The sequence below is a fragment of the Neoarius graeffei genome, chromosome 1 (genome assembly GCF_027579695.1).
Source record: "Neoarius graeffei isolate fNeoGra1 chromosome 1, fNeoGra1.pri, whole genome shotgun sequence".
NCBI lineage: Eukaryota > Metazoa > Chordata > Actinopteri > Siluriformes > Ariidae > Neoarius > Neoarius graeffei.
The window spans coordinates 43732722-43748724 of NC_083569.1; the positions used below are offsets into that span (position 1 = coordinate 43732722).

At 38.3% G+C, this 16003-nt stretch overlaps 1 protein-coding gene across 3 annotated transcripts in view; it reads right to left on the minus strand.

The window, feature by feature from the left end:
• lrrcc1 (leucine rich repeat and coiled-coil centrosomal protein 1) overlaps positions 1–16003 on the minus strand; it is an 89967-nt gene that overhangs the window by 59375 nt on the left and 14589 nt on the right. The window contains exons 2-7 of one of the 3 annotated variants that reach the window (XM_060932234.1): positions 15142–15199; positions 12190–12306; positions 6629–6834; positions 6440–6505; positions 6191–6358; positions 1757–1926 (exon numbers count right to left, since the gene is read on the minus strand). In XM_060932234.1, the coding sequence (XP_060788217.1) occupies positions 1757–1926; positions 6191–6358; positions 6440–6505; positions 6629–6834; positions 12190–12236 (657 nt within the window). In that variant the 5' untranslated portion in view covers positions 12237–12306; positions 15142–15199. Of the gene's footprint in view, positions 1–1756; positions 1927–6190; positions 6359–6439; positions 6506–6628; positions 6835–12189; positions 12307–15141; positions 15203–16003 lie in introns of all 3 variants that reach the window. The other 2 variants (XM_060932244.1, XM_060932251.1) reach the window with 2 other exon arrangements.

Genomic DNA, 16003 nt, shown 5'->3' on the forward strand with positions numbered 1-16003 from the left:
TTGTTCTTAAAATAAGGAGGTCCCAGCCTAAAAAAAATGAGGGCCTACTTTTCAAGAAAAAAAAAGTCCACATCTTCAGAAAACAAGTGGCTTTTTGGGGGGGAAATGCAAACAGAACATTTTTCTTTGAACTTTTCTCGTTTAATTCTTCTTTTACTCTTCTTAATGAGAAAAACAGGCATGTGGCTGACCTGCCAGTAATTTAAATCTTGGTTGGAGTGCCATTCTCATGCAGATATGTAGGTGTTCATTGTTGAGCCTAGAATGGTACTTGGTTTTGACAATGTTCATAGTGGAAAAAGCTGACTCGCAGCTGTAAGTCGATCCAAACATAGTCAAGGTGTGCAGTGCTCCTTTGATTAGACCAGGGAACACACTCCAATGTGTTTATGTTGCCCCAGAATCCACGCTACTTTTAAGGAACATTCGTTCGCACGTTGCTGGGCTGTAAGTGTATGTGTGATGAGTCGGGTAGACCTGTCATACTGTGCTTGCAGTTGGGTTATTTTGCGGCCCTCAGCTCGGACTTCAGGGGATAACTTTGCTCAAAAGAGCTGTGCTTCGTTTCGTAGTGGCGCTTCATGTTGCCGCTTTTAATTAATGCCACGTTTTCAGAGCATATGAGGCACACTGGTTTTGAACTGCTCGCCGGAAGAATGAACATATATTTCTCCGTCCGTTCATCTTTAAAACAACGATTTTTCTTGTCTACTTTCCGCCACCTTTTGGAGCAAGCCATGTTGTCTCTGAACTTAACTCTCTTCCTCTCTGCTTGTTGCTGTGGCGTGCTGGGTAAACTAACGATTTTATTGGCTCAACTGAGTGAAGCTGTTGTCATATTAACTGGAGTAGCAGCGCCCGCTGTCAATAGCCACAACCATCCAAAATAATGCTTCATGAAAATTACTTGATCTCATGAATTTACCATTGGTCACGGGTCCGGACAGAACCATCACTGGGTCCGGATCCGGACCGAGGTCCGCCATTTGGTGATGCCTGCTGTAGATGGAGCATTCTTGGCTTTTCATAGTTTGTTGAATTAACCTCCTAAGACCCAAGCTGTTTTTTTTTACATGCATTTTTTATTTCTTTTTGCTATTTGGGCTAATTAGAACCTGATTAGAATAAAAACTAAGCATCATCTTTGATAAGATGTACTTTTTGAGAAAAAGTATGTCCACATATGTGGATTCTTGTTCTGAATTTCTAAAAAGTGCTGTCCACATGTGTGACCGCTAGGCCCTAGGAGGTTAAAACAGAAATATACATTTTCTCTTTCAAAAGGTGTGTAGTATTTTTTTTTTTTTTTAAAGTGGAATTCTTTTGTGATATTGCTTACATCGACTTCAGATTTCATTCACGCAGCACTGCATCATTCCGGTGTATCTCCACACCCCAAACCGAAACACTGTACCAAAAGCCCAGGTCACAACTGGACGTACGATTTTTTGGCCGTGCGATTTTTGGCGTTTCCCAAATCGCTGTGTTTTTTTTGTTCATGGAGAAAGACGCACGTTGGCCATAAGTTTGTCTTGCAACCTGAAAAAAACGTAAGCACCCGTGGAGTTTGTTTGACATGACAAAGAACCTCTGCGGCCGGTCTGCGGCTCGAAAATCAGCACGTCACACGCGCGCCCTCCGTGCGTTTCTTGCGGTTGTTGCACGTAGACTGGCCATATGAGCACGTACGGCTGGTTGTGACCGAGGCTAAAGAACATCCTCTGAGATTTACTTAAAAGAAAAAAAAAATGTTCACCGGCTCGGCAGCAACACAAGTGTCTGTTGAAATCAGAAACTCCAGAAAGTCTTCCAGGCCTGGGACGTCCATTGGGCTCTCATCCCCTGACAGAGTGGGTTTTCCGAACCTATTTTCTCCATCCAGAGTAGAGATTTGTTGCAAAGGCTGCAGCACCAGATCCCTGTAGCCTATGGAAGAGATAACATGCGTAACACAAGATAAATTTAAAAAAAAAAAAACATGCAAGTTGCACTATGGACACTGAGTCGGAGTGCATGTGTATGAGCACTTATGCCGCTGTTTGTACGATTATTTATTTTGAACTGTATGTGTCTGTAATGCATAAAGAATGAGATGAGGCAATCAAAAGCACAGTGTGAATATTTCACAATGACAGTACAGCCAAATCTTCCAGAGTATTTTAAAAGGCCTGACATGCTGTATGCGACCGCTTCCATAAATAATAAACAAATGTACGGTATTATGATTATGTACCTATGTGTTTGTTTAAAGCAGATACGCAGAACCTTTATTTTTAAATACATTTCTGAGTGGATAGTATCTCCATCCTTGACTCTTGTATACTGCATAAATAAGAATAAAAATATATATTTTTGAGAGTTAAAGGAACAGTCCACCGTATTTCCATAATGAAATATGCTCTTATCTGAATTGAGACGAGCTGATCCGTACCTCTCCGAGCTTTGCGCGATCTCCCAGTCAGTCAGACGCGCTGTCACGGAGCTCCGTATCAATGCGCTGCTGAAGCGCGCAGAAGGTGTTAGTACGCCTGTCATTATAGTGCGGACTTTCCATAGCATAGAAAATCGCTACGTTTCAATTTGTGTAACTGAACTTGTTTCATATCACTGGTCATATAAACCTATGTAAACAGGAAAAACGCGGAAGAGTTTGGTCGCATCTAACTACAGCCCCAAAAAATACCATTGGCCATACTGAGCCTAGCTACATTGCTAACAGGAGTGACAGCGCGTCTGACTGCGTCTGACTGACTGGGAGGTCGCACAAAGCTCGGAGAGGTACGGAGCAGCTCGTCTCAATTCAGATAAGAGCATATTTCATTATGGAAATACGGTGGACTGTTCCTTTAAAATCGACAGCAGAGTTGGCATTGGAGCTGCCCCGCTGAGCCAGCCAGCCCTGAGTGCGTGACGTCACAGCGGGAACCAGTTTTAAGGCCGAGGCCTTTTATAGCTATAGACCAAAGTCATATAAATAAAAATTTATGCTGAAAGTAAGAAATAGCGTTACTGACTCGCTCAACTAAGACTGATTTGACTCTCATTAACCCTTTGATGCAAAACATGGGTCAAAAGTGACCTGGCTGAGTTTTTATCTTCTATATCTTTGCAAGAAATTAATTCCATCATTCAGTATTCAAGGTATTCCTCAATTAACTTGTTTTTGATCATCATACATCCTTATTTTATTTTTTCCTTTCTTACTTTTTGAATAAAAACCCTTTTTGTATCACTACCCTTCTAATGCACAACATGGGTCAAAAACGACCTGCATTCATTTTCCAGGTTATTTCATGTATGGCTGAGTGTTTCTATGATATACTTTTGAAATCAATTCATTTTGTCATTTACTTTTCCAAATATGAAGTAAATATCTTGTTTTTGTTTAGCACAAATCATCATTTTTATTTTTCCTTTCTCAAGCACAGCTTTTGTAATTCTACATCAAGTTTACACACATGGGTCAGAACCGACCCGCATGCATTTACTACAGCGTTTGGTGGGAACTGTGAATTGTGCTTGTGTCAGACATTTCACAGCTCAGCACAGCACAGCGCCCTTTGCCCATCTAATACATGCAAGTAATGTTTTTCAATTGTTCTAACATTACCTTAGAAAAAAAATTGATTATGTTTAGGTTCCCTTGAGAGTGACTAGATTACTCGTCAGAAAGTTACAAGTAATTACTATTAGCTACCTAGCTGTTGACATATTCTACTTTAGTTATCTAGTTTTATTGTAGCTGGCTTAGCTAACTACATAGTTAATAAATAAATAACTGGCCCCATTCACTGCTAAAGTAATTACTTGAAACAAATTATTATTATAGTATTAAGACATTTAATTTTAAATCACACTTGGATGACCCATGTGTAGTAATATAAAAAGTATTTTTGTTCATAAAGTAGGAAGGAAAAAATTAAATTAATGATTTGTGGTAATTAAAAACAAGATATTTAAAGAATACTTGGAATATTCAATAATAAAATAAATTGATTTCAAAAGATAGAGCAAAGAAAAACTCAGTCAGCATGAAATAACCTGGAAAATGAATGCGGGTCATTTTTGACCCATGTTGTGCATTAGAAGGGGTGTGCATATGTTTTGCATCAAAGGGTTAAAACAGGATGGGTGTTATAACTTATGCAATGTACATGCATGAATTTTCACTGATAAAACGTAAAAGGCGAATTAAATAATCAGATGAACTGAGACGATCACATTCTGAAGCAAATTAAATAATCTTATACCACTAACTTAAACACACAATACAAGTTACATGGATTAATCTAAATGCAGGTAAACAATGTGTTGTTTTGTTTCCAAATGAGAGTCGGAGCTTACCCGTCTGTGTTCTCGCTTCTTGAAGGCCGACCTTGTGGCTGATTCTTTTGAAACAATCTGACTTTCAGCTGTTCGTTCAGGTCTCTGTTCATTCGCTTCTTCCACGTAAGGGCGAGATGGCAGCAATATCCAGTTTAGAAATCACACGGCTGCTCCACTCATTCTCTCCATACTGTGTACTCCGCCATTACTGCACGGCTCAGGCGATTACTAAAACCCGGGACGGAAAGGGACGTCACTGGTTTTAGCAACAACCGCAGGAAGGTCACTGCCCCAGCGATATGTCCCGTCCCGCTCCATGTTTTAGCAACAACCCTCGGCTCACGCTCCAGGATGACTGGTGCAACTGAACTCACTTAAAAAAAAAAAAAGTTTTCTTTTCCTTTAATTGTTGGTACTGCACCCTCTTTCAGTACGGGCTTATAGCCAACGCTCCTCAACAGATCAGAGGTCTTGTACGAGTCTTCAGTAAAATGTGCAGAGCAGAGGAGAGACCACTTCGTAGGCGCCCAACGTGCCCGTGAACTTCTCGCAAAATGCATCCAAATCTTTGCAGTTTGAACATTCTTGGGCCATGAATGCAACGGAAATCCACCTTCTGTCGTGTTGCTGCACCGGCCAGCAACACATCTACGTGGCATGGCGATAAACTGGCTCAAAATGGAGGATCGGAGTTGCAGTCAGCTCTGTGTTTTAGTATAGCGGAAATGGCAATGAGACCGATAGACTTCCTGCTGTGACGTTACGGACGTCAAGGTCATTCACTCAGACCACTACCTATATAAATCACTTTATTCATAAAAATGACTATATTAGATTTATTGTTAATGCTTAAAACTATTCCTGTGCCATTCTTGAGGTCTCAAGGCATTTATAAACGAAAGTGAGGCCATGGCTCTGCGTATCTGCTTTAAGCAAAGAAAACTGGATTTAAATTGTACATGTTAAAAATAAAAAACAGATACAGGTGTATAAAGCAATGAGGATTCACAAAACAGGAGATGGCTTTGAATTTTTAAAAAATCTAAAAATTCACTCAAGCTTTTTACCGAGTATGTTTCAAATGACGTAGCACTGGTGCATTATCTGACAATTAATGGCCAACTTTTATTTAACAATTATTTAACAATTAATAGTAAGTTCGTCTTGGTTATTATTCACCGAGCCTGAGGTAAATAACTGTTTTAGTATAAATACACAGGTGATTATTTAAAAAAAATAATTTCAAACATCGAAAGCGGCATGCAAATGTAATAATGGCGCACAGACTTGTCTCACTTATCCATGCCAAGTCGCATAAAATACTTTGTTTTGAAATCGATAAAATAAATCACAGTTCCATCTTACGTTTGAATAGTTTTAAACCAAACTTTGTCACATCTTTAATGCTTTTAGGAACAGCGTTTTCTTTCATCATTGGTAATTCTTCCTCACTTACGGTGACGATGCGATTGGGCCATTTTGCCGAGTCGCTTAGGGAGATTACCGAGAAATAATCCGAACTTCTCGGCCAATCAGTGCGCGCGATTTCCTATAACCACCTGTGTATTCATACTAATACGTCATTATTCAGTTGCTCCTTGTGCAATCTTAGATGATGCAGCTGATCTTCGCTGGGAGGACGAGCCAGTTGAGTCACTCATCTCTCCCAACATACTAGCCAGCTAGAAAATGGTTTAAATGCATGGAAATCTGAGGGATTCCCATCTAAGTACACTAAAGACCATTAGTGTAAGAAGATGAGGTTAGGAATACTGTGCAAGTCTTCAATTACTCACGTAAGGTTTGCTGAATAGGTGCGAGACCCGCTTTTTACGAATAGTCGGAGAAAAGTTCATTTGCGAACCTGGTAGACGGCACACAGGATTATCAGCACCATCCATACGGAGAGTGACATCTCTCAGATTGTGCAGTCCCACCATGCACTGCAGCACATGGTTCATGCTGTCCAGTCGATTGCTATGAAGCTGGAGGTGTTTCAATTTGTATTCGGTCCCATGCAGATATAAGAGACCTACGAGGACACAGTATCATCTAACAACACGACATCAAACATATAAAACGTCATAAAATACAATGGAACCTGTGAACCTACCAGTGAGGTCGTTTATTTGATTATAAGCCAAGTTAAGCCTTGTAAGGTTTACAAGTCCATTAAGACCTAAAAAAAATAAATAAATAAACAAACCCGGTCATGAGACATGACATTAAATATGACGTTTCAATGTATCTGACATTCACAGATATACAGGGCACTGACTCACTGACTCTCTTTGGACTTTACCTTCCACCTTGGTGATGCTGTTGCAAGACAGGTTCAAAGTACGCAATGAAGAAAGGCCACCAAGGCCCTCGATATGTGTAATGTGATTTGATGAAAGGTCCAGATGCCGCAGATGCCATGCTGTTGTCAACCCTTCAATCTTTGACAGTCGATTACAGTGGAGGTTTAAAGATGTGATAGCGGGCTTCAGTGGAACCTCAAATAAACTGCAGAGTAGAACAAAATCACAATGGAATGATTTCTATAATAGTGGCTAGGGTGCATCAGTTGCTCCCTAAAAATGAAAAGTTCCTCCGATCATGATGCATTTCTGTTTTTATGTTCCTTTTGGTAAGAAACCACACTGGGTGAAATATTTTGACAAAATTCAAAAGTTTAATGGTGGCACCAGGAGCTCAAAGTTATGGAAAAAGCTGCTATTTTATGACTTTTATGACAATTTCAATCACTTTTCATGAAACATTATGGCACCTTATAGAGTATACCAAATATCTTAGATACACATTTTTAGTAAATATTCTAAATATATTATCAAGCACAGTTTGAGTTTTAGCTGTTCACTGAATCATTGTTCAACTACTTTTAAACAATACAAATGTATTATGAATCACATTAATGCTTCTCAATCCCTTGCAAAGGTTCTTAACATGATCTCTGGCTCACAAGAAATCAATAAATGGAGCCCAACATTGTGATTCAAACCTTACGCGAAAACATAAAATAAGCGTTTTTTGGCAAAAAATGAACCTCATGGTGCCACCATTAGACTTTTAAATATGGTCAAAACATTTTACAGGATGTCTTTATTGGTGAAAAGGAACACCCAAACAAAAATGCATCAGATTTTATGAAAGTGAGGGCAACTGATGTACCCTAATAGCGGCGGCTACAATTATCGAAACCTTTTCAGATTTACCAATAAAAAAACTATTTTACAAACGTGAATTTCAGTTACAACAGTTATTATCGGTTAATTAATCAACCGGAAGACCCCCACCCTTTGATCTTGTGGTCTGATGACACAGCTAGTTACCAGAGATGGAATTTTTTTTAGCATGATCAGCAATTTAAGGAAAACCCGGACATTATCATCGCAGGTAAGCATGGTGGAAAGATCATGGACGTGTTTTTACTTCTCAAATTCGCCGATATTTCATGATCTCCTTGTCGAAACCTACTTTGTTTCTTACTCTTTCATTTGACAGTCGCCATTTTGCATCTAAACGCGCGTTTGAGAATCACGTGAGGTGTCGATAACAGTGATCACTTTCACCGGTGTCCACCATTATCGACACCCTGTGGAATTAAGGGACATTTACAACTGTTATGGATCGATCTTTGTGTAACATTGTTGAAGTAGATGAAGTACTTTTATTTTTTTAAAGTGCTGTGATTTATAATTTTTTTTTGTTTCATAACAGAATGGAATGTTTATAAAGTGTTTGGAATCCAGGGATCGACATTAACTTTTAAACTCTATTAAACTGTGGGGGTTAATTTCCACTTGCCCCCCAATATTATCACTTGCCCCCTATTTTGCGAGCACTACTTTTTTTTTTAAGAAAACCATAGAATAGTTGTGAATTGCAACATAAAATGAAGATCACACATTGAGTTGAAGTTTGGTTATTGATTAAGTTTATTATTAAGTTCGGATATTGGCTACTTTTTTACTTTTAACGGACGACAATAATTTTATCCAAAATAGTTTTTCTTGCCTTAGTTGATTTATTTCCATTTCACATGCATGCAGCTGTAGTAAAGTTCAGCGTGTTTGTGTAGAACTCTCTCAGACTGTAGGTTTATTACTCGATAATGTAGAAATCATAAAATAGAAATCTATAACAAAGTTTGTATGAAGAAAACAATAGGGTGCCAATACTTTTGAACAGTACTGTGATTGAGAAACTATATACATCTTTTTTTTTTTCCTGTTATATCATCCACCTCTAGATTTAAAAAATAAATAAATAAAATACAGTGCTGTGTCATGACAGACAGGACAATGTTTGACTTTAAAATTGTTTAGTGTGTAGTTTGTGGGTGTTTTATACAGACCTGGCAACCTGTAACTGAATTAGTGCAGCCAGTCTGTCATGATCCAGCATGTTTTGTTTTTTTTTTAACCGAGAGGTGGATGATATAACAACAAAAAAAAATTATATATAATATATTTTGCCCAGGACTGTGTTCCTCTGATAACAGAAACAAAGCTCCAGCTCTCTCTGCTCTTAATCTGTTCTGTTCTTTCAGGATTTATCGCGCATGTCGCTCCTTGTTGAGTTTTTTATGCCCGAGTTGTTTGAAACCAATCTGGGTTTTCTGTGTCGAATAAGGAAGCGGCTTCACCTGTGAGAAAATCAAACACTTTCATGAAGGAGCTGACTCGAATGCGAGCAGAAAAAAATGAAACGAGATTCTTAAGCAAACTCTTCCATCCTCACTTCCGACTTTGTTTTTGTAAAACACATCATAAATACAGTCATGAATTTCTCTGGAGTTTTCAGGCTGAGCTCCTCTCCTCGTATTCTTTAACCGCTCATTTCCTCGTTGTTCTTGAAGCATTCGCTTCTATTTGTTAACATTTTTCTTGATAGCGGGGAGACGGTAACGCCTTTTATCTATTTCTCTGTTTCAAGAAGCAAACACAGCGCAAAAATTAACCATATTGAAGACGGATTAAGCTGCTTGCATGAAAGACGGTGTCTGTCTGACCCCAGCTGTAATTATCACATAATGTGTGACGTCATGCACAAGGGGTCTATAAACAGTACGCGTACCAGACTACACCAGCGGGGATATAGAAAATAACTTGCAAAGTAGTAAATGAAACCGAGACTAAGAAAACAGCCAAGACGTAATGCTGGATACGTAGTGAGGGACGCTTTTAGGAACTGAAATAATAAAAGATCAAAAAGCCTCATTTTTGTGGTGCTAGTTCGTAAAATATGCTCATTCCAACTTGCCCGGTTGGGCATGTCGGGGACATATCCCACTTGCCCGAATGCATGTTTCACTTGCCCTGGGCAATCGGGCAGCGCTTAATGTCGAGCCCTGGAATCCTATTGCAATAAATAGAATTCGACCAGAATTAAATTCCTAGCATATTAAAAAAAAGAACATGCTTAAATTATTTAGGTTTTTCTATTCCATTGAGAATTTTTTTTCCCCAGTTTGTTGTAAATATCTACCACATATTACAATATCAGTAGACATTTTATATTTTGGCTGGAGGAATGACATGCAACCTTTGACCTAGATGTTCATGTGGTTACAATATCAATTGCCTGTTGACATTTATTGGTAAACTACAAAACTAGAAATTAATACAAACAACGCCGAATGATTAGCAAAATGCGATCTACGAAAATACTTAGAAAGTGGAACAAAAAGATTTTCTGACAGGTTAAACATCAGTTCCTTTGCTTACAAACATTAGAATTACTTCGTCATGGACGTAAGCACCGACATCGATATATTTATATAAAAGATATTTTGTAATAAATATAAGTCTATGTAAAACAAATTTTAAATAAAAACTGTTCTGTTAACTTAATACCACACATCAGACTCGAGTTTTCAATAAAATACTGTGAAAATAGGGGTGTGCAAAAATATCGATACGGCGATATATCGCGATACTTTGTCTTCCGATTCAATATTGATACTCAAAATTTGAATATCGATATTTTTTCAAATAATAAATCATGTTTCAGACGGGTTGTAAATCCAGTACGACTTCCGCACCTCCGATCCACGAGGTGTCGCTGTGCCGCTACCTCACTGCAAGGCACTCTTCGTCTTCTCTTTTTTCCCCGGCGGTTGCAGTGAGGAAAAAAAACAGGCAAGCATGGCTGTTAACGTAAACCTAGAGACGCCGCCGAACTTTAAGGCAGATGTTTGGAGGCACTTTGGATTCCAAAGGAAAGGAGAAAAAAAACAGTGAGCCGGACAAAGAGTACGCACTTTGCAAAACCTGTTTCTCTCCAATTAAATTAAGATGCCCACTGCACTTTTCAATGTGTTCCAGACAGTGTGTTGTTCCTGCAAAATAAGCACAAGTTAAATGTTCTCCGGTATATGTTCTCAAGTTTACAAAGAACAAATTGATATTAGTGTTAGCACTGAAATGTATGTGCAGTCTGCAGTGCAAGTTTTAAGTTTTCATAAAACAATTTGATTCTGCTTGTTAAGCAGCACTGATGTGTCCATGCTTACAGAAAAGTTGAGAATACTAGCACAGAAATGGGAATTTTCTGTAAGTTGTAGTGAAGCAACTCTTGGTTTTGCCAGCAGTGGAATAGAGACAAATATATGTCTGGCAAAAGTGTGTAGTTATGTATGTGAAATGTAATTTTACAGTGGTCAATAAATTCTGATTTTCTTCAGTGACACAGATATTGTGATGTGGTTGAAATTTCTTGCAATATATCGATTATCGCAGAATCGCTGTACCGTGATATTATCGTTATCGTGGGCAAAATATCGCCATAGTATCGTATCGTGAGGTATCTGGTGATACCCAGCCCTATGTGAAAAGCAGTTGTTCAGCGTGGGAGAACATACTTTGTGTCTTGGAGTGCATTGCAACAGCTTTCCTGGTACAGGAGCGCCTTGAAAGTCTCTGTACAGACGTACAAAGCAGGTGCTTCACAGTGAACATTGATTTAGTGCGAAATAAGTACATTCGATCATATTTGACAAGTAACCGCTTTCTTAGCATGGATTTTCATGTTTTTGAGCTTTTAACACTATCATCATTTTGGTCATGTTTACCTGTACAATCACATCTGACACGAGTTTTCAACAAAATATTGTGAAAAGCAGTAGTTCAGTGTGGGAAAAGATATTTTTGTACTAAATATAAGTCTATGTAAAACAAATTTTAAAGAAAAACTACGTTTTGTTAACTTAATCACCGGGTAGTGGTTAGTGTATCCGCCTCTAGATCGGGAGATCGCGAGTTCTACTCACAGTCGGGTCATACCAAAGACCCTCATAAAAATGGTACCTACTGCCGTCTGGCAAGGCACGCTGCAATACAGAAGCGAGTGGGGAGTCAAACTCTCGCGGTTACCAGAGGACTAGCCCCCCACTGTAACCCTAGCTATGTAATACGCAAGAGGCCGAGGGCTATGGAAACTGAGATCGGCGCCGCCCTATGCGCCACATGGCGTGGGAAGGACTTTGATTTTGATTTGTTAACTTAAAGGTCATAAGCAAAAGGTTTGCAATTTAGGCACATTTGAAACTTTATATGTTAAAAAACCCTCTAATTTTCTTCTGGTCCCAAGAAGTATTGTTAATAAGTAATAATTAAAATAAGTTAGAATAAGTTAGCGCGGATCGCGGCGAATTTCTGTTCGGCGATTTCCGTGACCACTCGGCGTGTGACGTCATTCATGGCAAACAAATTGCTCGAGTTGAGTCCACTTCCGTTTATTTGCATTGCCGTTCAGCTTGAGTGCAGACATGCGTTCGGGAATTTCCAAAGAAAATCCGTGCCTTATTGTTGTGCAGTGAACTGTAACAACGGGACCGGTTCAGGAAGAAGTTTTTACCTTTTACTGAGAGAGGAGAAGAGGCAGAGAGAGCGGATTGCGCGCATGAAGCGAGAGGGTTGGCAGCTGGGTAAATACGCCACTCCATGCTCCGATCACTTTTTGAAGAATCCCCATCTGTTGGAGAGTTTAGGTATCAGTGTCAGAGAGGAAAGGCTCAAACCTGACGCTGTCCCGACAAAATTCGAACACAAAATCAAGCAGTCAAAGAAGAAACGGAGCAGCAACGCTCAAGCAAAAAGGAGAAGATCGGAGGTAAACATTTTTACTTTTGCTTGCAATTGACAGGTCAAGAATCCTGAGGGATCCTGTACAATCATTGTGGAAATAAGACAAAGGGATATTTCCTCACTTAGAGTAGGCTAGAAATAGTATAATGCTTGTATTACTATGAGCAATATATTATATTAGCAATATAAACTAATCCACATTATATTATAGGGATTGTGTGTGCGCGTCCGTGTGGTTTAATTATTCTTCAAAAGGGCTCTTATTTAGTATTACGACGAAAGTAGGACTTCATCATAACTACCAGGATAAATCGTTTGGGCGCGAGTCTTGTTGAGGTCCGGGGTCACCGCGATCAGAGTCGGCCGAGTCGCTGTCCGATTCCGAGGCCGCACGGTCAAACCAGTGAGCCACATTCACCGATTGCTTCGCAACGGCCATAGGTTCATACATGTACAGTATGGTTTCACCTCTCGATATTCAATTTGGAGAGTTCCTACTTCAAAATCGCTATCGCTTTCAGACATTTTACACAACCTCTCACGACCAGAGTCCGTACACGTGTGCTCAGTTCGCAAGTAAACACAAAGCTGCTCCCGGTCTGTTTGCCTTGAATGACGTCACGATGACGGCCCCCTGACGGTGAAAGTGCGCATAAGTGAGATGTAAACAAACCTTCGGAACTCGCGCAAACCAGTATATTTTAACCGTTTTATTTAATTTTAGGGTGCAAATTAGGCACCAGGAAGATTGAATTCACTTTCTGGGTCGTTCTTCTAGACAATCAAGTTGATATTCTACGTTCCACCTCCAACCCTTGCCTATGACCTTTAATACCATATACAGATTATTTTTTAAAATAAATAAATCACCTGGATGACAATAACTGTGGACAAAGGTGTCGATAATTGTGGTATGGTGTCAAGTGATCTGATACGCTAAGTAATCAGGAATCAACTCACTTTTTCCAGTGGAAGTTTGAGTAATTATTCATGCACAATTTACGCATTGAAAGTCTTTTCTACTTTTGCAACAGCCAAAAGATCGTTAAGGTGTCTATAATTGTAGCTGCCACTATATATATATATATTCCACGCTTATGGGTACTGAAATAGGGACATGAACTTATTCACCTAAAACCATTTCTTTTTTTTACCATCAGGTCACAAAACATGTAATCTTTAATGAATGATATGTTAAAAGATAACTTCAATTTTCTGAGATGTAATAAAAAAACATATTTATATGCCAAAGTCAAGCCTATGAGTTCCAAAATGATGTCTGTTACATTACTTCTGTTACGATTGTCCATCTCGCGTCTGTTACAAATTAATTACAATCTAGCTATATACCATGTTAATCTTATTGAAAGATCTTATTGTGTATGTTTATTCTACTACACATGTTTATTAATTATATTTGCTAAAACATCACCTTCCTATGTTTCAAAAAGTAATTCTACATTGTTAAAATTGAGAATATATATGTCCACAACACTTCTGTTACGTTCTGACTTTGGCATATAAATATGTTTTTATTACATCTCAGAAAATTAAAGTTATCTTTTAACATATCATTCATTAAAGATTACATGTTTTGTGACCTGATGGTAAAAAAAGAAATGGTTTTAGGTGAATTTTTAAAAATAAGTTCATGTCCCCATTTCAGTACCCATAAGCGTGGAATCACTCATATATATATATATATATATATATATATATATATATATATATATATATCGTCAAGACATATATATTTAACTAACATTCAAATTTAGATCTGCTTACACATTACTGCCCTTTTTGCTGCCGTTCCTTGACTGTTTACATGTGGTTAAATTGTTTGCCCATTTGCACACTACTGCCGTTCTGCTGCTATGTCGGATCATTGCCTTATTTTTTGTATTACACTACCTATTTTGCACTACATTTACCTTTTTTTTTTTCCTATACTGGGTGTTTTGTTTTTGTTGCTTTCTTTGCTTTTATTTTTGCACTATATTGCCTTTTTCTTCTTCCGCCTATTTATTTATTTGTAACTGCCATTCATGGTGGACAGTAAACTAAGAATCTCATTGTGCACGTGGGCATGTCCTTACTGTGCATATGACAAACGCTTTGAATCTTGAAATGCATTTAGAAGTAAAGGATGTTGGAAATTATAATTGCAGTGCAACAATCAGAAGAGAAGAGAAAGCACAAATATGTATAGGTAATCGGATGGGGCAGAGTAAAATTAAGGATTAATTTCACGAGTGATTTCGAAGTTTTGAAAATCATGAGTGAAACTGATCCTTAATTTTACGAGGAACCATACGATTACTTGTTTATAATACATCGGGCCAAATTCATACTTTGGAAGCCATTCAAGTTCACAACATTTGTCATTCACGTTTTCTGAACCAATCAGGGCACAAGACTATCTTGCACGTTTGAATCAGTTTCTAAAGCGTCTTTCATCATGGCACGGCGACACGACACGACGATTTTGAAAGTGGTTTACAAAAATTTATTGGAACTTCTTTACAAAAGCCATTTTGTTGACAAAATTTGCTAATTTTTGTAACTGTAACCAAGCAACCAACTAGCCAATAGCATTTCAGAAATACGGCCCCGTGTTAAGGAAAAAAGCCCTCCTTGATTGACCAGTCAGAATTGAGTGATTTGGCCCTATGTATTACAAAGGCAGTAATAGTGAAATTAAATGACATTAACATGAAATTACCTTGAAATGTTTTTATCAATCAAACTCAGCTCTCCATCAGCCATGACCTGTTCATCACCTGCTTGAAAGAACAACGGACAACTTCATGACATGCATAAACAGACACCAAACCATCAGTTTACATTATTGACTATTATTTTAAATGGGTCTGTCTCAGAAACTGGGTACTGTGGGGGTACCCCACTAGATTAGATTAGATTAGATAGAACTTTATTGATCCCTTTGGGCAAGTTCCCTCAGGGAAATTAAGAAATATACTCACATATACTCACAGTCAATAAACTATACGGTTTTGAATGGTGATGTTGGTTTTAATTTGAAATAAAATGATGAAAGAAATAATACAGATAAAACTAAATCTTTGATGTGAATACTCTATTCAGAATTTGGCAAAAATTCTGCAAATTTGTGGAAAAATGGCGGCTTGATCTGGGACATGATAAATGGTTGACTCCATCCCATTCCCTTAAAAAGGTTGTAGTCCACTGAAAAGTCTACAGTTATCACTAATTATATTTTAAGTTGTAACTTTATACACGTAAGGATTGGTGCGCTCACAGAATAATCATAACCGCAATAAGACATCATGCAAAATACTTGATCACCGTCGTAACTCCATTTTCCGCAGACCCAAAACCAATACGATCGTGTGTTTTGATCTAAACGGAAAGCCTCAGGGTCAAGGTCACTACCTCACCAAAAGTAGGAACTTAAAATCACTACGCCATATAAACATTTAGTTATAAATCTGCGATTTTGTTTTTTAAAACGGAAGCTGAAAGTTCGGTATAGAATATGTTTCTTACAGAATATGTTACGATGGTAGCTGGTCTTGTATGAATTTCTGAGCTATAAAATGAGT